Genomic DNA, 27,380 nt, shown 5'->3' on the forward strand with positions numbered 1-27,380 from the left:
GAACGAGAGAGAGAACAGCATGCCTGCGTTATGCATAGAAGATCAAGCTAGAACTCATAGCATAGGTAACGGTGACTATACAAGAATCTGCGGTTTAGTGAGAATATGACTATAATATACTACGTTACTAGAATCAATGTGCACGTGTTATCAGTGTGGTGTATATAGTCCAGCATAGCTGAGTTTCTTCGAGAGGTCATAATGGGTGTCTTTTGTGGTTTGGAGTTTCTATGGAAAACAAGCACAGACGTCCACACTTGAGAGCCTATTGAGAGGAGTACTGCCGCTCCTAAATAAAAATATAACATCAAGTTTTAATAGATCCAACTGGTAATAGCGATGATTATACCTACTACAGTTTTGAATAGTTGTTGCAGGTACTTAGAACCTCATGTTTCATTGTGCGGGTGAATGTTTGAATCTAACAAATTCTATTTCAAAGACAAACACGCGACAAAGTCTTCCTGGACTTGATATGATGCTCCCGAAGTACTTGCACGCCCTGTAGTTCTAATTAACTACTGATTAAACACGCAGTTGAAATTACAAGCGTATATTTGATATGCGTAGAACAAGTGCCTAAGTGAACGTTTGAAACAATGAAGAATATTTATCCGACAAGGTTAAAAAAGCAATGTACAGACACACTTTTCGAAAGTACTAGACTAACTCAATGATTTGACGGAATTATCGAATGACGAATCCGTCAAAAATACACTGAGTGACGTTTTATTCGAAATATTTGTATGCTAAAAAATTTAAAAACATAACAAAATTACCATCACATGCGAGGCCAAAAATAAACTACGTCTTACTATAGCTACTCATCTTATTTAACCTCGATGATACTCTCTATGACCAAATTGAGAACACAAAACTCGTTGAGAATACGCAGAGTTTCACTCGCAGTATTTACGGTAAAGTTGTATTTTTCCCACTTCTGTCGCTATATACAATGTTTTTGTTTCCACACGACCGTTATTACATAATTCTCATTACGTCTTCAAATAGCGTTGTTACAACACTATCATCATCATTAAAATTAATAATCAACTTCGCGTCCAATTACCTTTTTAATCACATTTCCAACTTTCTTTAGTCTTAGGAGCCTAGTATTAACCTAATCTGTAACTTGGCCTTCAATTGCCCAAGCGTTGCCTTCGTTTCTGACCTAAAGTATATCTTTGTGTAACAACATTTACTACCACTTCTAGTCCGTAATAATCAATAATTCTTTATATATATATATATATATATATATATATATATATATATATATAAAAACATTTGTTTGTGTGTATTTCTACATTACATTTTCTGTTTGTTTTTATTTCAACCATAGAAAAAAACGTAGTCACCTTTGATTCAGTTTGCCGTTCTGGGTCGGGGGATTTCGGGAACCTGCATTTGGACTATTTCTGTATCGTTTTCACTTTTTGTTTTTTGAACTTGTTGTTGTTAAATAATTTTGCCATTGTTGCTTCTGCTGTAGTGCTCATGCTGGTGACAGGCTCACCTGTGCTATCATCGAAAAAAATTATAGTGGGGGAGACCCCCTTGCTTCCCCGGAGGTAGCGTCCAAGATGTGCTCGTTTGATAATTTACTATTTTTTTGCTTCTATCTAGTCAACATTCAAATTCACATTTTAGATATGAATGCACACATCTCTTCTACGCCGAACAGATTAAGCAAAACCACTTGTTTTCATTTGACAACGAAACTACAAGCCATTATTTCTGAACCTGCTGATGGACTTCCGTGTTGGTTAGGCGCTTTTGTTTTTATCAAATAATGATTCTACACATTTCTTCATTATATATTACATCAGTAGCTAAAGTCAGATATGAAAGAAGGAGGCAGGTAGGGATGAAGCAAAATGAAAAATCTGCATATTTGTAAATTTTCGCTAATACAAGTACAAAGTAAAGTTAAACGACCGAGCGGTAGCAGCTACGCCTATTGTTAGGCTACGCAACTAAGCCAGGCGTACAGCTTATAGAAATTTCTTAATTCAGTTACATACAGCTACCTCTATAATCGCATCATATCGTAGCGTAATTTTCATCGTTATATTATCCTATACCGCGACATTTCTACGCTTTTTTGTAGGATTTTGCTAATAAATTTTTGCATCAACCTCTTTTACTGTAAAAACATTTCTCGCATTTTACTATTTTACAGACTTTTGTATCATGGCATTTGCTTTCCAACAAAATTCTTAACAGTAGTCGTTTTCTATATATATATATATATATATATATATATATATATTTAGATCGATGAGACATATGGCAATGCACATCTTTTTCCATCTAGATGGGATGTGTGACAGGGATAATATTGGGAATAATCATTGTCAACGTTTCGTCACTTTGAAGCACCACCCCGTAAATGGTTTTTGTCTGTCAGCAATATATATATATATATATATCGAATCTGGAACAAAAGTTTCGACTTAGCACCGTCGTAGACTACCAGATTCGCAGCGTCGGTACACCTAACAATTCTATTCTAATCATTCCCCCAAGACGTGTGCATGTAATCCGTTTTAGGTGTCTTTTCTTCCCTAGTACTGTGACCTGGATCAGGTCTAACTAAACTACCCACAACGACGTAACCACACTTGTAAGCCCTCTTATTTGAAGCCGCTTGTTGCTTTTAAGGGTCTAAGCCATCTTTTTCATTTTGCTCCTGCCCCTCAAAAGCCCACGAAATCACGCTTACGTGCGTGCAAACTCGTACAGTGCTTTATGATTTATCCATACCCAAAGGTATGGGAACGCGTTTCTTTGGCTGAGTACTCTTCTAAAAATATATGTATATATTATTTCATGTATATATATATATATATATATTTAATGTATATGCGCTATAGTGAGCTGCTACATCTGTACACAGCGTTTGGTACTCACGGCATATCTTGCAAATACATTGACAACACAAGCTTTCGCTTGATCGACCGTTTCGTGCTATTCGATTCTTCCAAATATTGTTAATTTTTCACCTGCTACTTGCAATCCGTATATATAACCACATACAAGGAAAATACGTACACACTTAAGCCCATATCCTCTCTGACTTAGCCCCTATACAGAGACCCCCAGCAGGCGACCTTTTCTCCATCGACTACGTTTTATCATAGCAGCACTGATGTAATTCGCGTAGTTTTCGGTAAGTTAGCCCACCAACAACGCAGAACGGTTCCGTTATGTCAAGATTAACAAAGGATTTAGCGGTAGCCGTCATAAATAAAACTTCCTAGCAAGAAGTCCCACGGATAGATAGTCAGGGTCTGCTACTAGCTGAGTGAGACTGAAGCTGCATTTAATGTATAACTATATGTATATTAATATTACAATAATATTGACCACGTACGTCATTCAGTGTTTAGTGAGTAACGTTCCAAAGACTAAATCAAGCGAATTTCTACGCAAATGAGCGAATCGCAATTAATTTAGGACTTTTACGCCTGACCTAAACCTTCATCGTAGATCAGCTTTAAAGTTTTTCTAACTACTGACAGTATTTGCCGCTGGGAATTGTTTGTTGGTTAACAGACCATCTTGAATGCAAACTACCACCATATTTAAATTGCTTCTGTTTTTTCTCACATTATTCTGTTGCCTTGCTGGTCAGTTTCGGCCAAAAATTAATTGCCATTCCTTTTAAGGCTCATCATGACCTATACGCACGCGCTCATGCTACAGCTAGGTCACCCCTCTTACCTACTGAGTCACACATGGACAGTGTGGGGCCCCCAAGGATGTATAAACTCTAATACACAAATAACAAATGCACACGCGACTCATAGCATTAGGTTAGCTTAACGAAGACAGCAATATCATGACAACAAGGGAGATGGCAATGCAACACGCCATTGTGCCCGAAGCGAATCGCATACTTCTACTGCTTCTTCTTTCGCTGTTCCTTATCTTCGAATAGTTTTGTTTTGATATCTGCCATATCACTCTATATGATGCGGTACCAGGCTATACGCCAGACAGTCACAGACTACACAACGATTATCACGAAATATCGACCTCAAAACTCTGTCGTTTAGGTGTATCCAACAGCTAGGTCTATGCATATTAATTTTGAAAAAAAGGCTGCATTTATTTATATCGAACTAATCATTAATATGGTTGAGTGTTTGTTTACTTAATGACCAAATCGTCGATAGATGAGCGGACGAGAAGATAAGTTGCTTATGAATTTTTTGACAGCTTTCTTTCGAATTCGGTACCTCCTTACAACACGTACACCTGTATCCTGTTTGCCTAGACAAGTTTTGTTATAGCGTTAGATTTGTTTAGCTAGAAGTTAGAACCAACCGACAACTCATATAAGCGAAAGGGGTAGTTGACCATATGTCAAGTGCTGCGTCTGCTGTGCTCCAATAGCTTGTCTTCGATGCCGTGGTAATCACGTTTGAGAAACGATGTCCTTTCCATCTCGTTTGTCTTACCAAGGGGGCAAGGCAGAGGTGTTTAGGCGTAACGTTGGCTACTTGCGGTTCAGTTCTATTTCGTCCCTTCGTTGACAGGTGGATCGTAGTTCAGGAGACTTCCAGCGAGCGCTCTCGTGGAGTCCTGGTTCGCTCGATCTTGCTCCATGTGAACGGTGACCGTATGTAACCGGCCTGAGCCGCTCGCACCTGCACAGGATCCTCCGCCGCCAGATTCTTGAGTTCGCCCGCTCAGAACCGAGTCAACATCACCGACACTGATGCTGATGTGGTCCTCCGTGCCTGAAAAAAAATATTCGGTCGAAATCGGTAAAAATTCGGTCGGTAACGGACACCACAATTAGTGCGAAGCGATTGTTATGCGCAGTCTACAAGCAAGTAGTCGCATACATTTCTTCTTTTATTTTTGCTGACCGATGGTTCAACTACATTGCATCTAATGTCCACTTAGAATCATTAATGACTACGGCTTGATAAGGCCTTGACCGCTTCTCTCTCTTTTTTTTGCAACGGTTCTATAGTAAATCTTTCATTGTGATTGAACTTGAAAAGTCAATCAGTTCATAATTCTAGTAAACTTTTAGACAATTGGCCCCAATGGTCCGCATCGAATGCTTCGTGTATATACAAACCAGATATAGTCGTCTTCGACGTTCTCCTGTGATGATGCTGCTGTTGTGAGGAGGATGACGCCGAATGGCTGAGACCGCCCTGGCTACCGCGGGTTTGCCTTTCCTGCGAATTCTGATCTCGATGCGAATCAAGCGCCTTTTCTCTCTCTTCGGCCTGCTGTTCATAGAGACCTGGGCCCTCGTCGAACTCTAGCCTCACTCCGGATGACGATGCCTTTACCCCGCATCCACCTAACAAGATACATCAAATGATCAAACAAAACGATCGATGTGAAATCACGTGATCGGTGTGCGGTGACACATCCGAAATCAAGATATGTCGGAAATCGAGAAGACACTTTTTTTTTTGCCGCAGTAGAAGTTATCTTCATCTTTGTCGGTAAAATCGCCTCCATGCGACTCTACCAATAGAAGCGCGGGCGTACAAGAAGCGTCACAATGCTCCGGTCATCGGATGCAGACAGGACTGTTCGTAGTGCTCATGATTTCAATTGGGTTGTTAGAAGAAGGTGCATAAAAAGATAATTGGCAGAGCTTCGCGTGTTATTCGGTCACACGGATAAATCGAGATCGATTTTCAGCTACGTTTTCAACCCTGGCCTCTTTCCGCCTATTCAACTTTGTTCTTGCTACAGTAGAGAACTGCTTCAGATCTACTGTTGTAGTCTACATCTACACCGTTGGTGCATTTACCGGTAGAATTTACATCCTGGTCCCGCTCTCACACGTACCAGATCTGAGTAAGCTGAGCGGTACGACCCCGTAAACATACGCAAGTAGGATCGGAACTCCAATTCCAACGGCTATGGCGGCCACAATCGGTGAAAACACCATCGACAAAATGACTCCGAGTGTGACCGCGGCATTCCGCTTTAGCGCGCTCTTCCCACGACACTTGGCGTAGACTTTTTTTCCGATAAACACAGGTATACCTGGAAGAAAAGACGAAACAGTGTTTGAAATACAAGGTTTCTAATTACGCTGAATCTATACGAATATAATGCGTTGTATATGTAGTCGATACGAGGTATACTAATACTTCTGATGTTCCGGCCACATACACACCTACTTGCTGATATTATTGAAACGGCGGAATACATCCACACAGCAAATCTGCCACGAAGTTAGCTAAACGCTACATCATTATTTCAGTTTCTATCCTACTAGGAGGTGTAAGGTTCAACCGAAACGGACTACCGTAATGCATGCGCATAAATTGAAGGACTTAGTCTCCGACGTCTGATGTACGTATTTCGTATTTTTCTCACGTTATGTTCGTTGCATGAAACGGCAGTTTAGTTTATTTTATTCATATGTAAACTGAAAATTGTACGAAACCGGTCGACATAGATGTCTCCAATGGCTAAACAAAATAAAGCCTTCGTGCTTACCAATAATAATACCAGGAATTGCAATACCGGCTATCAGAGCGATTCCAACCGGAGCGCCGACGAGCATACCGAGCTGCCAAAGGATTTTCTTTTTGCGCGACCATGGTTTCTTACCCCAGAAAGTGCATCCTGACGGCGACAAATAGTGCAGATCCGTAATTTGTTTAACACAAAGCCAACAGAACTCTTTGCCACAGATTCCACATGTCATATGATTGCAGCTGCCATCGTCGGCCTTAATAATTTGCATCTGTAAACAAACAAAAAACGTCTATAATTATTTGCAAATTTCTGTCATCGCTGTTTATAAATTTGAAACGAAGAAGAAATGTGGAACGTAGCCAAATATTCACGCCAAATCACAACTCTATTGTCATAACATGAACCATCGGACTATAAAGCGCTATGGCTGCCCAGCAAGATGACAATAGAGCTTAGTCATAGTCAGTTTGGCTATAGAAATACACGTAATTTTTATAGCCCATGCTTTTACGTTTAGCTGCACCTGGCACATTACTTGTAGCGTATTGTTCCGCCAAATGGTAAAAATCACACTGATTACCTACAAATGCTATACAGAAACTTGATTAGATACCATTATTAAATGATCGATTATTTATAACTTATTTCATGGGCACACCATATTTAATAACGTCATCCATAACACCGAAGGTATCGGATACACAAAGCTGTTTGTTGTTGTTGTAGGGACAAACAGTTTTTTGTTTGTGTACCCTGTAAAGCATCAAACTTCTCAGTTATTATAATATGCTTTATTAACACGATACATACACCACAGCTCGGGCAGTTTTTCATCTCTTCTTTTCCCGAAAGTTTTCCACCGCCGTTTCCGCCTGCTCCAGCCCCCGACGATGTCGAAGCGAACGCAAACGGCGGGAATAGGCCTGTGCCATTTTCCTGACGCTGTTGTCTAGCCATATCGCAGGTGATATTCGGGTGCCACTCTTGTTTGCAGTGATAACAAAATTCTGTATCGCACCCCGGCCGTTGACACCTGCGCAGATATCCGTCGAATGAAAACAACCGAAAACGGAAGATTAGAAAAACAAAGCCGAATGAAAAAAACGTAACAGATTACATAGAGGAAATGTTGCAGCAAATGTTGTCAATACTCTTTCGAGTTCAACCTATTCGTATGAATAAATCAAATTATCTTGAATATTATCAATAGAACTATATATATATATATAATATATATAGTTCCATATTATATATATATAGCCATATTATATACATATAACCATATTATATATATATAGAACTATATATATATAATATGGTTAGAACTATAATACGCAACCATTATCGGAGGGATAGCTAACAACTGAAGTGAACGGTACCACCGGAAGAACGAGCAATTGCAAAGAAACAAATTTATAGAAATGAAGCAGAGAATGTCTTTCTTTCTCTGGCCATGGTAATTTATTGAGTTTATTATCAAGTTTCTAGGATAACGAAACTCAGCGTAGCGTTCGGCCTGTTTAGCAGTATTGTTAAATCCCACAGTACGCTTAGTTACGTCTAGCATATTTATGAACTAGTCAATGTACAGTCAAGGCTGGAGCGGAATATCAGTCGCTAAATAAATAAAAAAAATAGTCTCTTGATAAGGGATTCGTGAAAATATCGCAAACTCTACCTCAATTAAACAACATGTTAGATATGAGGAACAGTATATGCATCAACCTTCTTGATAAACCTATATATATATATATAATTAGCACTGTAATTAACGTTGCAGACAATAGATGCTTGGCCATTGTTAACTGTAATAAGTGCAGAAACAGTACTTGCAGTCATAGTAATTTCAATTGCCCCTAACGTACATTGAACATACCGAAATGAGCTGTAAGCTTAGTTGAGCGTAAGTTGTACTACATAAACGGGGCAGTTATTACGCATAGTAGCTACATATATATGTATATATGCAAAATAGTACGTTCAAATTAGGGAAAATTTTCGTGGACTGTCACAATTAGCATGCGTTCATATGGTACCATGTTCAAGCTAATTCCTTCAAGAACAAACTAAGGGATTCATCACGGGCAAAAAGCAGCGCGCCATTTTCAAAATTTGAGCGAGGGCTGTCCGTTGGTTAATCTTTTCACCTTGCTTTTTTTTGTTTGAAATTAACTACATACATTACTACCAGATTTCACGTGGTTGTTAAAAAAAAACCCGGAAAAATTTCCATCAAAAAGAAGATCTTCGGTGGCGTTTAAATTTGAAGAGCTGGAAAACTACTCGAACAAGCAATAGTGACACATCTGAACTTTAACATAGAAATTGATGGCCGTTTTGAAGAGAAAAGTACAAATGTTCGATTGGGCCATCTTCAAAAACGCTAAACTTCAGCGCTTAGCGTTTTTGAGACACTTTTCATTTCCTTGTGCCACTCGGATCTTTCGCCCGATTTGAGCCTTTATCATTTTAGGACTTTAGACCTAGTATCAACTAAAAAAATTCCGCAAGAATTTTTGTTACGTAGTGTATTGAAGCGACATTTTAATGCGTGACTACTTGGCGCGTAGTTACTACATGATTTTTATATGCAGATTAAAGAAGAATAATTTCGAAAATTACTAATAAGCGGTTTGAGTGCCGAATTGGAGCTGTGATCGCGGTGGATTAATTGATAAATTAAGTAACGCAAACCGTCATAGATGGCGCTTCTAGCACACGACAGAAAATCATAACAAAATTCCCAACTTTGATGCTTTAGCGTATATGTAAATACATTATGTGGTCGGTTTTTTTTTTATTTTGATGGCTGTGGAAGCACATAGGCTATATTATATTTGTTATCGAATTTTTTTAAGCAAACTTTTATATAAGTTTGCATCAAAATAGCAAATGTGCTAAAATTGTTGTAATGTCCTCATCCAGATTTAACACAGAGCGTTTTGAGTATAAGCGAGATGTTTACACAAATTCGTTATACTTTAAAATTTTGTTACGATAAAAGTATCAATGAAGTGTTACCTGGACCCACAAAAACAGTGTTGTTTATAGTCGAGATGCGTTGTTGGAACAAACGGCCCACAGATAGTTCTATCGCTTTTGCTGTGGAAGTTTTGATGTACGGACGATGCTCCTCGCAGTGGTCGACCAATAGCAAATAAAACTTATAAAATTACTGCGAAAATTGATAAAGACCGACGCGTGAATAGCCATAAGATCGTCAAGGAAGTAGACATGGGCCGCCAAATGGTTTTAAACGATTTGACGAAAGCTGTCCACAAAAAGAGGCTCGACGCTTGGGTGCCATACGAATTAACGCAAAATAATACCATCGATCGTTTTTCTATCCGCAAAAAATCTACACGAACGCAACCAAAAAGGAGCCATTTCTAAAGCGGGTAATCACATGCCATAAAAACGTGAATCACGTATGAGAGTCATGTGCGAGAGGTGTCATGGTAAAAGTAAGGAAAAAGCTCCACGATCGGCGGCGTAACCCAAACTGACGATAAAGAAAATTACGCTACGTCTTTGGCGCAATCGGAAACGAGCGGGTAATTGATTCCGATATCAACTGGAAACCGCTGAAACGATTACAATAAGTCATCGAAAAAGTGTTACTTAGAAACTACAGAAGTTCTACAGTGACGAAATTTTGGTATTACTAGAAAAAATGGTAGGAAGGCCGTAAATTAAAGTGGTGTATACTCAAAAGAACATATTTTGTTCACTTTTGACCTGAAGGCCGTTAATGTATTTTTAACCATCAAATATATATACGCTTAAATCTAAATATTTTTTGATCCATTTCCATGGTTTTCACGATCGCGTTTATTCAAGACGAAGGTCGTTCCAGGGGAATATAATAGAATAAATTTGCAGTTACGGTAAACATACAGCGCATCGGAATTCGAGTAAGTATTAACGATTACCCAGTCTCTTCACGCGGAATAAACCCCCATTAAGATTGTAGACCCCCTACCCCTCCTCTTTGTTTGAAATCGACAGTCTGTGTTATTGTAACACCCCATACAGCTTTTCAAAATCCGAGTAACGTTTCAACAAAACAAACCTTCAATGGGGGTTAGAATTAAAAGGCCTGAAAACTCATCGAAAAGCCTTTTTTTTTTCATAATCCTGAATATTAGATATAGGCATTTGCAGCCATTTGCAACAAGAATATTTGAAGTCATTCAGATGAGCTTCATGATTTATGGATTAGCGAAGGTATATTTTGAAAATGATTAGCAGGTGGTTTTGGTCCTGAATTTCAGATGTAATTACGGAGAATAAAGGTTGGGCTAAATAGATGTAACGGTCAGGAGTAACTCTCTTTGTTATGTAAAAATTCTCGTTGAAATGTCCTGTTGACAGCATGTACAGATCGGTAGATCGTTCTTCAAGACCTGTCAAGCTGGCAGCTTAGCCGTGACGGTCCATCGCCTCTTGACATTAACATGAGCTCCGAGGACATCCACTGTTCCTGTTTTCATTGGTCCAGTATTCTCACGCTATGACGAACCCAAGTAGCAGTGGTAGCTAACCGCTAGTTATGGCGTTTGCTTAGCATACGATAGCTAGGTTCAATCGGTATCAAGAACGGGCATTCGAAAGAACACATATAAGCTGATATCTATATGTTTCGAGTTTTACGTCCGCTATAGCTGTTATAAGCATTGTTTTAGACAGTCCGCTTCCAGCACGAAACGCACCTGTACCTACGCTCGGATTCTAATTTCGACATTAGGTATGTTCTGAACCTCAACCCCGTTAGCGAGATGTCACTGCTTGGCATTGTCGTCGCCCTGCTGTCGCGTCCCGCGTCCATTACGCAGCCGATAGAGTCTTGCTAAAGACCAAGTCGTTAGTTGATTGGCCAGTCGCTAGCGCCGTCGACGGTTAGTCTCTGTTGAGGTTCTCGCGGCGATTATATGGCTTTAAGCGTTTAAGTGGACTGCGAGTTTGTTCGATCTATTTTCAGACCGCTGGTAGATAGATGCTTACGTGGAGATGCATTGTTGTGGACATCAACAGATAGCAGACGGCCGACGCTGTCCAGCAGGGCACCAAATTAGATTACCTAAACTGGCGTAAAACGGCTGACAACAAGCACGCGCTGTGCTAAATAACTCGCTTAGAGCGTGGCATTCATTTTGAGGCTGGTACTGCCTAAGGATACCTCTTAAGAGAGACACACAAGCAGAGTGGCTGACAAGAAATAACTGGATGGGGAGTGATCATTTCGGCGAACGTTCGGCCGCATCCGTTTCACTTGGTCACAACATTTGCCACCCGTCGGTCCCTCCCGTACTAATTGAAGCTCAACATGGCGCCCTATGAAAACAGTGCTGACGTTCTTGTCGTTATTATTACTATATGTCACAAGCGGATTCGAATTATTAGATGAGCAACTACAATCGGTCCGTGCGAACCAACGTGGGATCCTGTGTTCCATATTGGCTTCACTCGAACTTGATATTCTTTTGAGGAAAGTTAGCACTTCTGTACATTGTCTCTTAATCGGAGCATGTTGGGGCAACGTTTCTACTGCTTGAATACATTGATGTTACTTTATACTATACTAACGCTGCGGTCGTGCTATGGTCGGTCGCGGCCAGACATAACGTTTAATACAATGGACATTTTCTCTTTAAAGCCACCTAGACAAAAATTATTGAAATAATACGGTTCACCAGTTTCTGTGATGATATCAGACCACATTATCTAGATACACATTAATACTTACTTAAGTTTGGGGCAAGTTGCGCAATTATTGGCTATAACGACGAACGTACAGTCGGGAGCCGGGCACCATCGTGAATCCGGATCCGTAGCCAGCACCCTTCGAAGCATAAACGCTTCATATTTAGCCATCGCCGCGTTGTCCTCGTTGAGTATGTTTTGGATGTCATTGGGATGGACATTTTCAGCGCACTCAGGGCACGCAATGTTTCCCCGACCTTCCGAGATCTCCAAGCGCAGATATCGGCGCAGACAATCCCAGCATGCTCTATGAGAGCACAGCGTCAACTGTGATATAAGGGAACATTAGATACGTAAAAAACATAGCCAAGTTTGAGAAGCTAGTTTTGCATTCTGCGCCTAGAAATTACACTGCAAAATAATCTCTATTACGCTAGTCTTAGTTACGGATCAAGTACGTAACCCTTATAATGGTGTGTCTGGTGTATTGCTTGTTCTGGCACCAGGGTTGCCAAAAACATTACACACTTACCGATATCATTAACTTTATCATTCTACTATGTTCAAATTCAAAAGTACACCGGTATCGATAATCAAACGATTCGAGGAACTTTTACTAAGAGGAACCTATGCCGTTGTAAAATGACTACGGAATATCTTTAGCAAATATTTAAGTAACTCTTAGCTTAGAGCCAAAAAATGTTTTTTCCAATGACGCTGCTAATATTAGAGTTTCACAGATCGTTTCACTCTCAGCGCTTCCGGTCGGATTTCGGGAAAACTTCATCTCTACCTACTAAAGTTTTCCAGTAGTATTCTGTGACCAAGAGGATTGACCGACTGAGAAAACTTTCGTTAAAAACGAGCCTAGTAAACAACAGGACATCGCGTTAAATAATATATCTTTAAAATTCTACTTCGTGGGAGTAGTGGAGTAACTATGGCTCTCAATGAAAGGCCACAAGACAGGTCACGTCAGCTCACAATAGTGATACAAGGTATAGAGAGAAATGGGACATCATATAGACTAGGCCTTCAGATACATAATCTAAAACAGAAGTTTATGTCCGTGCGCGTTCGTGGAATATGGAAACAAAATGTTTGTCATTTTGAGAAGAAATATAGGCCGTATTTTTTCAGAACTCTCAAAATACATAATAACTTTTTGTATGAGCTGAATTATTTTTCACCGAAGAAAAATATACGAATGGAGCCAGTTAATGGACAGACAGGAAACATATTGAAGGGCAGTAACCTGTACCTGGGGCAGTTTATCTTTTTGGAAAAACATAGACACGACGGTCAAAATTGTCATGTCACTTCTTTGCAATTCTAGCGTACATAACTATGTCAAACGTTTTCAAATACATTTTTGAGGAAACATTTGATCTCTTCCTGGATTGAGCCGAAGATACGACTGCTCTATCAAGTCGGACGGCACGCCTGGTTAAGTTCCGTGATCATTTAAACGTTACTTCGGAAATTTTACGATATTTGGTGTTACTACCACCAAAACCGTGTCTTTCGCGAATCTTTTTTTGTTTGTTAGAGCTATAGTTACAGTGCACTTTGCCTTGTCAGACAGCAAGCCGTCTTACGACTGATTTGGTGAATTTCGCCATGTTACCCTAAAAGACTTTTCGGTTACATTTAACGCCCCTTTCAGTAAGTCCTCTTGCGTTTTTCCGAGTCGGGACCTCTGAAAAGGACCGGAGCAAACCTCTTCTGACTCTAAAAGCTGCTGCCGATCAGGATAGCTAGAACATTAATAAGGTACACGAAAGGTCGGATGTCTTCTTAATCAGAGTGCTACAGGCTCCGCAAAGCGAAGTTGGCCGCTTGCCGTTGAAAATGTCCATTATCATTAATATAAGTGAACAAAAACTATTTCGACTAAAAATACGCCCCATTTAGGTAAACGATTTTGGCTGCGACATTTATATTTCGAAGTATTGAGCTTGTCACCGCTTTTAAAGTGTTCGCTTTGGGTTCTTCGAAGGCAGATAAACAAATGGCTAAAAGGTAGAGTATGCCCCATGATATTTCAGTGGTAATAGGTTTGTCCATTAAACGTGGAGACATGTGAGCTGCAGATTGTAGCCAGACACGCTTCGATGCTGGAATCCACTGAAACAGTCGTCGACGCCAGTACCGAACGTATTTGGAATCCTTTATTTGTTTAAACAAGTAACGTATCATAAAAGTGTACCTTTGGAAAGAATTCCCGATCTAGCTCCAAAAGACACAGAGGACACTCGAGGGTCGGGGCATCTTGCGATAGTTGATGTTGCAATTGTTGCTGCTGCCGATGGCTTCCTTGATCAGTGGTGCGTTCTCTAACGCCTCCCTTTCCAATCACCGCCCCTCCTCCATGAGCATTTTGAACTACACCCGTTAAAGCTGGATCCGGACCTTGGCCACTCGTTCCGCTTTCAGCATTCCACGAATGCTGTCGGACCGCCTCGGGACTCGCATCTTGCCTATAATAAAGAGAATTGTTATAGATGCAAGTAAGACGGCTCAGGTTTGCAACCGGGCGTAAACATACTAACGGATGCAAGAATCGAAACCTTTATTTACATACATGATATTAGAACAAAGACAATTGCTTTATTGGGTTTATATGTAGCTGTACGATCTAATGGGATAACGTGGTTGCCGATTGAGAATGAACCAGGTATTTTCCATCAGTCGTTTTCTACGTTAACAAATAAATGTTTGTTTCTAAACAGATATTTGATTTACTTGTAAATTGAAAAAAACAAGTTGGATTGGAAAAACATTCATTTATTCAAAGATTTAGGTTTTTCTATTTCGTTGAATGTGCCATATCGAGTAACTGTTGGCCTCATACTTCGCTACTATCATAGATAATCTACCACGAAAACGTCAACTAGGAGCGTCAGGGCCACATCACCGATGAGACCGATAGTCGAGACACAAATGTGTGTGGGTCACATGTGTGCGACGAGTATTTAGAATCCAGAGTCTATTGGCACACAGATAAGCTGCTATTTGACTTTCAGTATTCATCTCCATTATCTATTCCTAGTATCATTTACGGTAGCGGAGCGATATTTCTATTCGGGAAATAACGCACTTGGCATAAAGTGGATTATAGCTTACAGTGAGTGATAATTGAGCTAATACCGAGTACATTTTTTATGCGGAGAGCAGAAAGTGATGAATTTATGCTGCAGAGATGTCTTTCGCAGTCGATGAAGGGCACTTCAAATGTAGTGTTTTCGAATTTGAGAGATTCAAAAGATGCGCGCGTCACGTTCAAAGGAAGAGATGAATCTGCGATATCACGGCTTGTCCCTTGTATCATCAAGCGGTATAAAAAATATACATATATATACATATTTTATGTACGTTCTGCCTTCGGCGAGAAGCGTACATCTGAGAAAGACGCGTTACGCTGGAAAATTCGCGACTCGATTGACAAAACAATGGCAACAAGAAAAGAGGATGCTCTTCAACTACACATCAACGTTAATGTCGACCATTAACAAACGAAGCACTAGAGATGGAGAGCAATAGAGAAAAATTACCTTGGCTTCTGAACGGCCTGGTGAGCAACCAATTGCAATGCCCCTGTACTGGTCGGCCGCAGTGGTTTTAATAAGCAAAAGAAACGCTTGTATACATCCGGTGCCTGGATACCGTTAGGGATTACACGAGACGTGTCGAGGTTCGAACCTAAATGACCAGGTGTCCCTAAGACTAGCAGGCAGACACGTCATCTGTTGTGCTGTTCTGAACGCAGGGTTAGACGGGCCAGGTCTCCGTTAGAATCACTGCTGTAAGGCAGCCGCCCATCCGACGGAATACCTAGCGGCGATAGCGAAGGTAAAACTCGAAACGTAGAGGCCTCTGCTAGGAACATTAGGGACTGCCGATATATGGCCAACTATACGAAGCAGCTCCCCATACGAGACATTCTCTTTTGGACTTAGATGTACTATTAGTAAGTATATTCTAGTGTTTTTATTGCACATTTTATTGCGTTATTGTTATTATTTATATGAAATAATAATCTAATAACGATAATATTAGTTGGTTCAAACATTTTTAGGTAATCCATTTAAACGATTTAGCCTGAACCGTTTGCGATACAATTTATCGACATGACTCTTTGTCAAGTGATTCTACCACGCGGTCATCGAATCACATCGAAATTACAGAGCAGATGAGCAACGAAGGCGAGTTATCGCTTGAGCGATTACCTTACTCAATAACGTCGCGAAATGGCAAAAATAAAAATGTTTTTGATGATACCTACACCTGTCACCGCGGCAAATACGTGAACGGACGCATGGGAAGGTGTCGTGGTATAGATAGTCAAAAGGTTGCCAAATGCCCATAACTTACTTTTGTACACAATAGACGGGATACGATCCTTGGTGGAGTCATTAGTATTAAACTTCACGAAATTCTTCGATGGTCACATGTTTGTGAATGGGTACGAAAATAAACTCACTTTATATTTTTTTTATTGGCACAAAAAATCATTGGAGATGCACGGAATGTCTGCAACATTGAGAGCTAGTATGATTCCATATATATCAATTAATTCCAGACAGTGGAAGAAAAATAACTTGCACGATAAGTAACTTTCAAATTTCATTAACAATGTAAAGTCTAGCCTAACTGAAGCATGCAGCACAATACGAAAGTCTTATGTTGCTTCGGGCTAATTGAATGTAACTAACTACAATATGGCGTCACAAAACCCAGAGCAGATGCCTGCCCGCTCATTTAACAGTTGACCCACTTCTATGGAAATTAACGATGCGACCTCACATCAACATACCGCTATATTTTTATCGTACATTTGGCACGGAGCTTGAGATAGCCATGATCTTTATTTCTGGTAAATTAAGTAGAAGTAAAATAAAACAATGTGAAAAATGACAGGATCTGTCATTAATGAGAGGGACAGATACGATTGCACCACTAGAAACTTAGCAAATATTTAATGCGAAATAACTAATAATAATAAATAGCTGCGAACTAGCTGTAATAAAAAGTAATGTCTTACAATTTCCAAACGTAAAGCACCTAAGACATGGTTCGACTCATTTATGAACGAGCCCCTGCTAAAAATGAGATAGACGTGTATTTATGGCGATGTATGGAACCTACGTCTACTGCTTTGACAGGTTCAGAGAAGACTAGTGAATTCCTCTTAACTTGAAAGCGAAGTCTTTAAGCATTTTACATCTTGTTGCTATAAGGCACAGAGCGTGAGATCGTAGACGCCTGCATAAGGTTCGCTGACCGTATCGATCCTTATCAATTCGAATGTGACATTAAGGTAAAGCATTTTTTCAGTATTTGCTTTTTTCTCGAAAGTTAGTATTGCTGAAGATCACAGCCACTGCTCCGTTGGCTCAAATAGCTCAGTGGGCTAAAGTTTCAATGATCCTCTTACAAGCCTAGCACCTACGTCCGAACTCCTATTTCCTTATGAATCTGTGTCACACAATTAGGAAGAAAAAAAGATAGTTTACGGTGAACGAGCTGCAAAGGAGGCACCGGCGAACACGCCGCAACGTGTCGTCACGCAACCGACTGTTGCGCTTGTGTAACTTACTTGATCGTCGATCCTAAATAGATTTTTAATAAGGTTTCTTTCTACCCTCAAAAAAAAAGTTCCGCAAGATACATCCATGGTCATGCTTCAATTTGGGCTTGATCGCCAACCACATGCTCTGACCGGCCTCAAGGTATTTGATGTCGGAAACAATAAACAATGCCATTCACTATTATAGTTACCGTTATGTGCAAGACGTAATGTCAAATCCCATAGGTATTTTCTCAGTACAGAGATAGATCTCAAAGGTGATTCCACTTCAGAATATCAATCCGGTATCGAATTAGTAGGCCTGAACTTTTACTGAAACCATTTAAATTAACCTTAAACAGGTTAAGAACCTCCCTTCTAAGCAAATCTTCATAGAACAGAGTTTTATATCTAGATTCATACATCAATCATGCTGTCATGCTGTTTTTTTTTATTCGTAGTAAGCACAGCGGGTTTCTTGAGACAATATAAATAACAAAATTTCAAAAACAGCTCCAAGCTTAAGAAAAAGCTTTTAGAGAAAATACGGAATAACCTAAGAATTGCGCCGTCCTGATCGTAAATCCATCGTCACATCAAGTTTGTAAAAACTATAATATCAGACTACCCTATGGTCTGAACTCTAAAGCTTGATATTTACCAGTAAGTTATTCCGAAAACCTAACTTTATAAACAATTTTTTAAACCATTAGTACGGTTTCCGTGAGGCGTTTCAGCTGTTAGGCAAGATACCTGGTATGATTTACTAGGCAGTTTGTACGTACCAACAAATGTGAACTGAAGAGTACACAGAATTATAGGATGCATAGCTAGCTTCTTTTTGTCTGTTGATGTACGTAGAGGTTACACAAGCCAGATTACTTCTAGCGTTTCGGCGCCTAATTGTTAAAGGACTAATATCGGCTACACCATTGCCGGACATCTCTAGTTATTAGGATCAACAAGTCTCTAACTTAAACAATCTATACCTCCTAAAAATAGTAATCCCCACACATTTATATCTATATTCATTAGCTGAAAGTATTTAGAAATCTGAACACCTTTGGGTAATTCTTACTCCAAGAATAATTTCGAATGATAATATTTACAATCTCAATTTTAACGCTGAACCTTGAAATACCATATTTTCGTATTACGTATTTTGTTCCTATACGTAATAACCTGTAACACAAGTTAATCAGTTACCTTTCGACAAATCTGGCTGCGAACTGTGTAAAGGTCGCCGGCGGAGTTGAACCAAATAGACTTCTTAAGGAAAATCGGCTTTTCCGGGTACTCGATGGCCCCGTCATCGCAACTAGCAAAGGCGAGCCCACCGTTTTGGCTCGCGGTCCTGGCTAATAGCCGTCACAACACAGGACCTTTCCTTTGTCACTGACGTCTCTGGCAAACAAACCCCGCGATGGGATGCAGATCATAGGACTCTTCGACCCCAGTGACCGATTGGGTTCACCTATGCATATCCTCGATACCTCTACGCCACCTCCTGAAAAAAGTTACAGACAAGTGAAACATTTGTAAGGTTAGCAATATGACAGGCAGTATGCGAGATCCGCTCGAAAAATCAACTTGAAAAACTGATCTAATTGAATTACCAGTTCCCATTAGCCTTGGGCGGCAACCTTGCGACCGTGGAGAGTTGACATTTGATGGCCAGAGGCTAGAGCATCGGAACATAAAACTGTATCGTTTATATCATACGGTTTAAATGAATAGATGCAACGAGGGTAAGAGTCGCAACTAAACAATGTAAATGTATATTGGATCACTAACAAATTGTTAAAATGAGAAAGATTAAGTATTATATAAGTAAGTAGCTAGCCAATTTGATACAGTCAACACAAACGGGAAACATAGCTAGAGGTTACGAGGTAGAAGCTTGATTCGTTTATTAGATTGGTTATTAAAGTTTACTGCTCGAGTTCAAAGACTCGGGAGAATGCGGTCTTCGTTTCGTAGCAATTTTGTCAAAGTTTACATCCTGATATTTTTGTATTAAACGCAATAAAAATATTAATATTTTTCGAAATCAAACAGACAAACCTAGTCAGTCATTTTTTACTGTACATATTAACAGGTCAAGTCTATTGGAAAGTGCTCCGCTTAGGTGTGTAGCGACTAGATAAGGTGTTTTACAATGCTTGGCTTAGCCCATGTTGGAGTTCGCCTATCGCTAAGCAAGTAAACAACATAGATAATTTGACTTTTGCACGTTATAATAGTGAATAATTATAGGAAACACTCGCTACTCTAATAATATAGAGTATTTCAAATATTAATATTAGGAAAATGAAAATGCTCACGCAGTGATCAGTCACGATCCGTCACATCGACACCATATAATAATAATGCCTCATGACAACCTCACTGCTCCATACTGCACGCGTCTGATCGAAGGTAGCAATAGCAACTTTTAATTAGAAAAATCGCTCATGATAACATCTGTGATGACGTATATACACTGCCATACAATACGGAATTGATCGAAGCGACTACTGACCTGTGGCTTAGTTCACCGTACGTCTTCAGTGAATAAGAGTTCAACGACGAACAGCAAGAAGAGCAAGAAGCTGTATTTAAAGATCAGACCCAGAATTTGAAAGCTCGAAAAACGCCCATATATATGTGCGTCTGAGGAACCAAATGCACTGAGGTTAAGTCAACAGCGCCAGAATTTACTTGATTATTTGGGTTTGCTGGCTAGAAGGAAAATACTCAGGCTGGTTGAATGCGCTAAGGCCTCGACCCGTCTATCATGTCATCCTTACTGTATTGCATAGTGATATTGTAGTGTTGCACCGACAAAAGAAAGCTGAGGGCTTTGGTGAGGCTTAAATGTTTCGAGTCTAACGTCCGCCACTGTCGTCAAGCGTTGCTTCAGATTACAGTGAAGCCTTATAGGAGACGGCGAACCATCTGATAGGATTCGCTCTGCTTTGGCTGATTGGACAGCGCATCTGAGGACTGTGGAACGAGCGAAAGAAGATTTAGCTCGAGGTACATAGTCAAAGAGAGGTGAGCATCGGTAGAGCCGGAGGTGTGACGTCGATCGGAAAGAGTTCGAAGGGCAATCAAACAGATGCAGTCTACCGCTGCGTTACGACGACAACGAATACTAAAGTGTTGAGCCTTTCCGTGTCTGTCGACAGAGCGGCAAATGAAGTTGAGAAAAAGCTGTTCTTGGCAAAATAGAAGCGGATGAACGTGGGCGTTGGGTGGTTTTGCACTTGACCCAAAGATGCTGTGAATAGAGACTCGAAAATTGGATTTTACAGGACTCACTTCCTGTGGAAAGCCTCGACTTACTGATCAACTAATCATGGAGAATATTTTCAGCGACTGAAGTTGTTGAAACGCATCTACCGATTATTGCTATTCAGTTTTAGATGATTGAAAGGAATGAAAATTACACTTGCTTTTGGTTATACACAGTGAAAATAGTGTGCGTACGCTTAAACTTAAACATTCAGGTTGCAAGAGATGCAGAGACATTTTTAACATAGCCAGACAATTGCTTCCATCTAAACAAATAATTCCTTTTGTCTTATAGAACACCCCCACAGCAGTACTTGAATCTATCTACTGGATACATTGTAATTCGGCCCTGCTCGATTTGTGTACGAATCTATATCTCTCTAACGCTCTCCAAATGTCCGAGGTTTGTGAAAATTCGCAGCATATACGCACAACTCATACAAAAATATGACTAGCTCCGTTAAATCCGTTATCCATCAGCCATTTATGATTTTGTCGCAGTTCAGCAGACCTTCCGATTAGGCACAATTCTCTATGCGATCGATTATTGTGGCTAGCACGCGTAAGCGATGCCAAATAAAGGAGATCTAAAAAAAAGCGGTATAATTCGTCCAAATCTCACTTGATGATTTTACGACGATCGCATAGATATAATATCGTTCTATCGCAGCTTTCGGCTCTGACAAGTCGCGATGCCAACCGGCTCAGTGAAGTGAATCAGTCTTCAGATTGTCATCACCTCCGCATGTCCCTGCCTGGCCCCTAACCTGTGCACTGGCATCCCTAGGCGTCCACTTTCTGCCGATGCCAACAGAGACACTCACTGAATACTCATGAACGAAGAAAAATCTGCACCCTAAACACCATATAGGAATCGTGCCTTCGCGCCAGCCTTGTAATACTTCCGCCCTCCTATGAAATAGAGCTCAGCGTCGAACCGCGTTATATCGTAGACTCCGTTTTGAAGTGCCAGGTCAGCCGACATAGTCATACAGTTGTCGAATACGACGCTAAACCCTGCGCCCGATTAAAGTAGCTTGAAGGCAACAGATGCTGAAGGGTTAATATCAACTAACAAAGGTTACCCCTAAAGGAAATGAACGGAACAATATTACGTCTAACAAATATAGGTTTGATGTGTTTATTTATAATTTGTATGTCTGCCTGTGTCCGTTAGAGGTACAAAACGAGAAAAATCTGCAGTAGCCGAGCAACGAGGCGACAGTTCGCAAATACATGTCACTAGGGTTGAGTTAAGGACAATAATTTTACCGGAGATAATAGTAGAGGTGGTTGTGGTAATAAACGGTAAAATTGACGGCGATATGACCAATTAAAAACAACAATTTCCCCGCCTTAGCTAAGCACAATTTTTAGACAATTGTTTCGTTACGCCTCAAAAACCGTTGCTACACCTTACACATTATGAATAGAATTTTTTTGATACGATTGTTATTATGAAGCTATAAATTTAATAATTTCTGATAACGAACCCAATAGTCGCACAGGTTCAGAATATCTGAAGTAGGCTTACGTTCTGAGGAAAATTCATACGACGAACTGGCGGTCAAATGGGATAAAACTCGATTTAATCAGAGAAGGCTGCAATGCATCGAGGCTAAGAATAGCTAGGTCGTGTCAGGGTGAAGAGATGTAGCATTCCGTAAAAGAAACCGTTATAGCGAAATGCTTCGAATACACAAGGAAAGAAATCTTATACAAAAACAATCTGTCGTCCTTTTTTCAAGCCTTTCGAGAAAGCAGCTTCTATCGATCGAAATTGTACACGACACATTGGATTTCCGAGTCGGTATACAAGCTAACACAGGCCACACACACACACACTCCAACAAGACCACCCAGCTCGAATAGGTCTATTGTTGAAAAGACGTCAACCTTAGCGGCATTTGCGTGAGTTAACTGCGGCAAACTCTGCCCTATTTCACTGTAGTAGTGAATGATGTTTCCATAGGTATTTCTAGAACAGTGGACACGATGCAGGTCTACTTTCTCATCGTGATCGAAAAGATATACAACCTGATTTTGAGGTAATGGCGAACCACGACTGCGGCGAAAGACGGTGTGCGGTGAAGAAGAGCCCAAGAAAGTCTTGTAAATCTGTCGACGAAGTCCAAACGACTTCTTCCAATGCCTTGATGTTTTAAGGGTGGAGCAGATGGGCCTTTTCTGCTTATTGCGTATCACGGTAATACGGATTAGAAAATAGTAGCAGAAAAAGGTTGAGAACAAGCTAAAGGCGAAGGAAACACGGGACATCCAGTGATCGGGCCACACTGACTACATAATGCGGCATCGATGACGACCTTTAAATTGTGAACACTGCATACGTACAATAGGAATGCTTCAGTGAGACAAATCTATAATAAAATACAACAGTTCCTGTTTTGATATACAGCGATGTAAGTTAATTTGAAGTTCCTTAAGAACAGCTTTGGTCACCGCGAGCTTTTCACATGGAAGCTATTCATGCTCGACACCTTTGAGACCGAGGGGTGTACAAACAAAAGAACATCAGTAATATATAGAATTATTGCTATCGCATTTTGTTGTTGTTGATGATGATTGCTATCAGATAGAAAATGAAAGGAGATGCTAGATTGAACGAAGCCAGATACAAAGCTTCGGAATGCTCAGTTCAGTCCGGGCTGATACGGCCTAGAACAAATCAGACAGCCCTATGTAATAGAACCTTAGACCATAGAACAATCGAAACTAGTACAACAAAAAGAAAACATTACCTTGTTACATTGAAAGCCAGTGTCAGCCTACGGCGAAGCTCGTGTCAATTTTTTTCTTACACCACTATATTTGCTATAAGAAAAAATACAATTTAGACCGCTGCGTATGATTCATCGAGGGTCATAAATCGCGCCAGGAAAGCGCTCGATTTAGTCGTGACGGAAACGACAAATTTGAATATGATACGATGCTACAATCTGTAGCTTGCAGTAAATAGCCGAGAGGTGATCCCATGAGTCATTCATAGAAATGGCATACGAACAAGATAAAAAAAAAATGAGCGCAGTAATCAGAACTTCTTAGTCTTACGCGTAAATATTCCTCGTTAGGTTTTATGGTTTATGGAGCCGACAGTTTGTTAGAAACACAGCTGGCGGTACGACGCCATTTCGCATTCAGCTCTCAAGCGAAGATCCCGGTTTAACACAGTTGCGTATTCAGCATGAATCCCGCTCGATTCTATAAAAATGACATAACAACACGCGTTATTCGTGTGCGTCTGTCTGCGCACGAACATTCTAGTCAAGGAGCGGTTGGATTATAGAGTTTGCTTTCAAATGAATGCTTGTACACAGTATTTGTAAATTTCCACGTTCCAGCTAGCTAATTCGTCATAGCATCATAAGTGCATCGATATAGAGTTGTGATACGTACGTGACAAGTTCTCAACAATGTCCTAATTGGACTGTTGTCCTGATTCTAAGTGGCTATCGTTGCTGGCGTAATTGCTACTTTCAGATCTGTTAAGCTTAGGCCGTGCAGTTTGATATGACGCATTATTTCGGTGATTCAAGCGACAGTACTTTGCTAGCGGGGAGACGCCAGTAACGAAATGATTTTCTTCTTTGTTATTGAAACGAGCAAATCGACGATCGCTGGACATTTAACTGCTTCCTATTATCGACATATTTTCATAAACGTATCCTAAGATCACTTGGATTCTCCAACCGGAGCGTCCTTTTCCAGTTACGTTTCAGGAAACGTTCTCTTTCACGTGACAGTTCACTCCCCTGAACTGACGTCGCTATCTTGTTATTACCGGTTGTTTTTTTAGTCTTTAAGGAAACGAACTTACTTATGCTTTATATCGGTTAACGACGTATTTTGTAGAATAGAATATAGAATAAGGCAAACATTTGAGTTAAAAAAAAAACATCAATCGAAGAGTCTTTATTTGACGCCTATTAACATGCAAAAAAATGATAACCCGCCAAATGCCAAGAGATTCTTTTCTCACAACTGGCAAAAAACTTGCCCTCAGACCATCCAGGGACTGTTGCCTCACGCTATACGTGGTTGAGAATTCAGATACGCTTATTTAACCTGTTACCACTTTAGTTTGCAACACTAAATCATTTTCTCAGTGCTTCATGGACCAACATGGAATACCTGCACACGCTGCTCGTGTGATAATATGATAATGCTGTGAACATAATGCGTAAATAGATAACATACGGTCATGACAATTCCAAGTTGAAGTATAAAAGAAGTACAGCGTTAGGAGGGGGCCGTTGTGTCAATGGTTCTTCTGGGCTCCGCCATGTTGTTTGCACGACACCGTGCCTCGCAGATTGCCGCAACCCCATTTCGACCAATACAAACAAAGCACTATATCCAGTAGACAGCTTTTAAAACGCTTAAAGCTGCGCTGTTACTTTTACAGGTGTACATAGACGTGTGTGTATATACACACGTATTCATCCGTGTGTACAAAATTTCAAAGAGAGACATTTAAGAAGAAGAGCTTTCGAAGGTATAAAAAAAATGGAAAATTTAAACGCTTAAAAAAAAAAAAAATATATATATATATATATATTAAAGGAAAAAATATCAAATAACGACAGGTCAGTCCCGAGTCGCGGGCATAAAAGCGGCCAGACGCCTTCGCTGTAGTGTTATACCGAGTAGCTGAGTGCGGCGCAGCGAACGACGGCATAAATACAGTTAGGTCCAAATTGTGTTTGACTGTAATTGTTATAAGCTTTCTCTTTTTATTGGCAATTACTTTTTATACCGATATTCTTAGTTTTTCGAATAATAATAATGTTATTATAGCTTAATTAGAGTAAAATTTAATATGCGTATGATTTTAATTAAAGTTAGCTATACCTATATAGAATGCGATATCGTCAGGGGTTTCAATAAACAAGTTAAAACTTTTTTTGTTAGTTTTCTTAAATCAAATATAAACAATGACCGCACGACTCTACACAAGAAGACATTTACTAACTATCAGACGAAATTATTTTTCTTGCTAATTAATTATTTACATTGCATCGGACCTGAAGTTCCCTCAAAGAGTAGAGTAATGCCCGCTTGTCACGCCAAAAAGAAACGAGCGAAACAAACACGCTTTTTCGCTTAAATTTTATGCAAAAAATAACACAGTTCCTTCCATACCCCACAATATATTGATTGACAGGCAGTATCGTCAACGTCGACTTCTGTTTGGTGACCAACCGACGATCTTTCGCGCCAGATGAGCATCGTCTCCTCCATCGTTACCTACGACCTTCAGTGCCAGTTTTTAAAACAGTCCCCTAAACGATTTGATGTTTTGTCATGAACGTACGTAGTTGTCAGTGATGCAAAACAGAGTAATAGCAGACAGTTTTGCGTCCTAGGCCAGCCTTTCGTCCTGCAAATATCTAATCAATTTGATTAAATCAGGCTATTTATAATAAATTTGATCCGCCTAATACCAGCTAGCCACAAGTCAAGTAACAATCTTTCGACCTTTAGTCATTATCATCCATTGACCCGCTTAACGGATCTGTCATAGAACATTTTTTATGCATTCAAAACAAACGTTTATGGCAGTCCCATAAGCGAACCGTCCCATAATTCGAGCTGCCACTGACAAAACTAAGTCCTAGACAATATATATACCATTGGCCTATATTTAGTTATAAAACACATTGAGGCTATCGTATGTACTAGCAGTCTTTTTCTACTGACGCCACAGAAACTGATTCCGTGCCTAATGGATTTCGTGATCACTAATAATATGAAAACTCAAAATGTTCATGAACGAGAAATACCAAGGTGTTTTGCGTAATGCTTTTTCTTTCATGACTTGTATGTTTATAGGTCTTTTGCACATCTTGTCCTCATTAGCTGTCAGGCAATTACTGCGAAGAAGAGGGTGAGCGTACGATGCCATGCATCGTCAATGAAGATCTCAGGCCTATAAAAGTCAGAGAGATGATTTCTTAGAACAATAGAATCAAAAGGTTTAACGATGCCGTTTGATGTTTAATTGAAGAAGTATTAAATTAGGAGTCGTGTTTGATTTCTTCTATTAAATGTCCTTCGTCTTCAATGCCAAAAAGAACCGCATAAATGATAATTGGCTAGCTCGCGATCCAAAAAACGTGCATTCTATTTGGAGCGTGACGTCGGGTGGAGGAAACGTCCTCCTTCTGCGAGCGTATGTTCTGCACTATTACGTAGTCCGAAGTAACTGAAGGGACACCATACGTTTTACAATAAAATAGTTCATCGGCGCATGCAAGGAGATTGGAGTAAGGTTAGCTGTATAAGGCTACGAACAAACCTAGGATGAACACATCTGGCCGCCGAACGGCTCAAAATTTAACTC

The 27,380-nt window shown here is 40.1% G+C and overlaps 1 protein-coding gene across 4 annotated transcripts in view; it reads right to left on the reverse strand.

Annotated features, from left to right (window-relative positions):
* Positions 1 to 881: 881 nt before the first annotated feature.
* Positions 882 to 27,380, reverse strand: part of LOC111244449 (E3 ubiquitin-protein ligase RNF19B-like) — a 58,401-nt gene continuing 31,902 nt past the window's right edge. For all 4 annotated transcript variants that reach the window (XM_022791616.2, XM_022791615.2, XM_022791613.2 and 1 more), the window contains 8 exons: positions 18,950 to 19,250; positions 14,384 to 14,654; positions 12,218 to 12,501; positions 7,282 to 7,504; positions 6,490 to 6,739; positions 5,830 to 6,030; positions 5,099 to 5,329; positions 882 to 4,748 (listed from right to left, as the gene is read on the reverse strand). In XM_022791616.2, coding sequence (XP_022647351.1) covers positions 4,522 to 4,748; positions 5,099 to 5,329; positions 5,830 to 6,030; positions 6,490 to 6,739; positions 7,282 to 7,504; positions 12,218 to 12,501; positions 14,384 to 14,654; positions 18,950 to 19,056 — 1,794 coding nt within the window. In that variant the 5' untranslated portion in view covers positions 19,057 to 19,250 and the 3' untranslated portion in view covers positions 882 to 4,521. The remainder of the gene's footprint in view (positions 4,749 to 5,098; positions 5,330 to 5,829; positions 6,031 to 6,489; positions 6,740 to 7,281; positions 7,505 to 12,217; positions 12,502 to 14,383; positions 14,655 to 18,949; positions 19,251 to 27,380) is intronic.

The sequence above is a fragment of the Varroa destructor genome, unplaced genomic scaffold (genome assembly GCF_002443255.2).
Source record: "Varroa destructor unplaced genomic scaffold, Vdes_3.0 BEIS01000002.1, whole genome shotgun sequence".
Taxonomy (NCBI): domain Eukaryota; kingdom Metazoa; phylum Arthropoda; class Arachnida; order Mesostigmata; family Varroidae; genus Varroa; species Varroa destructor.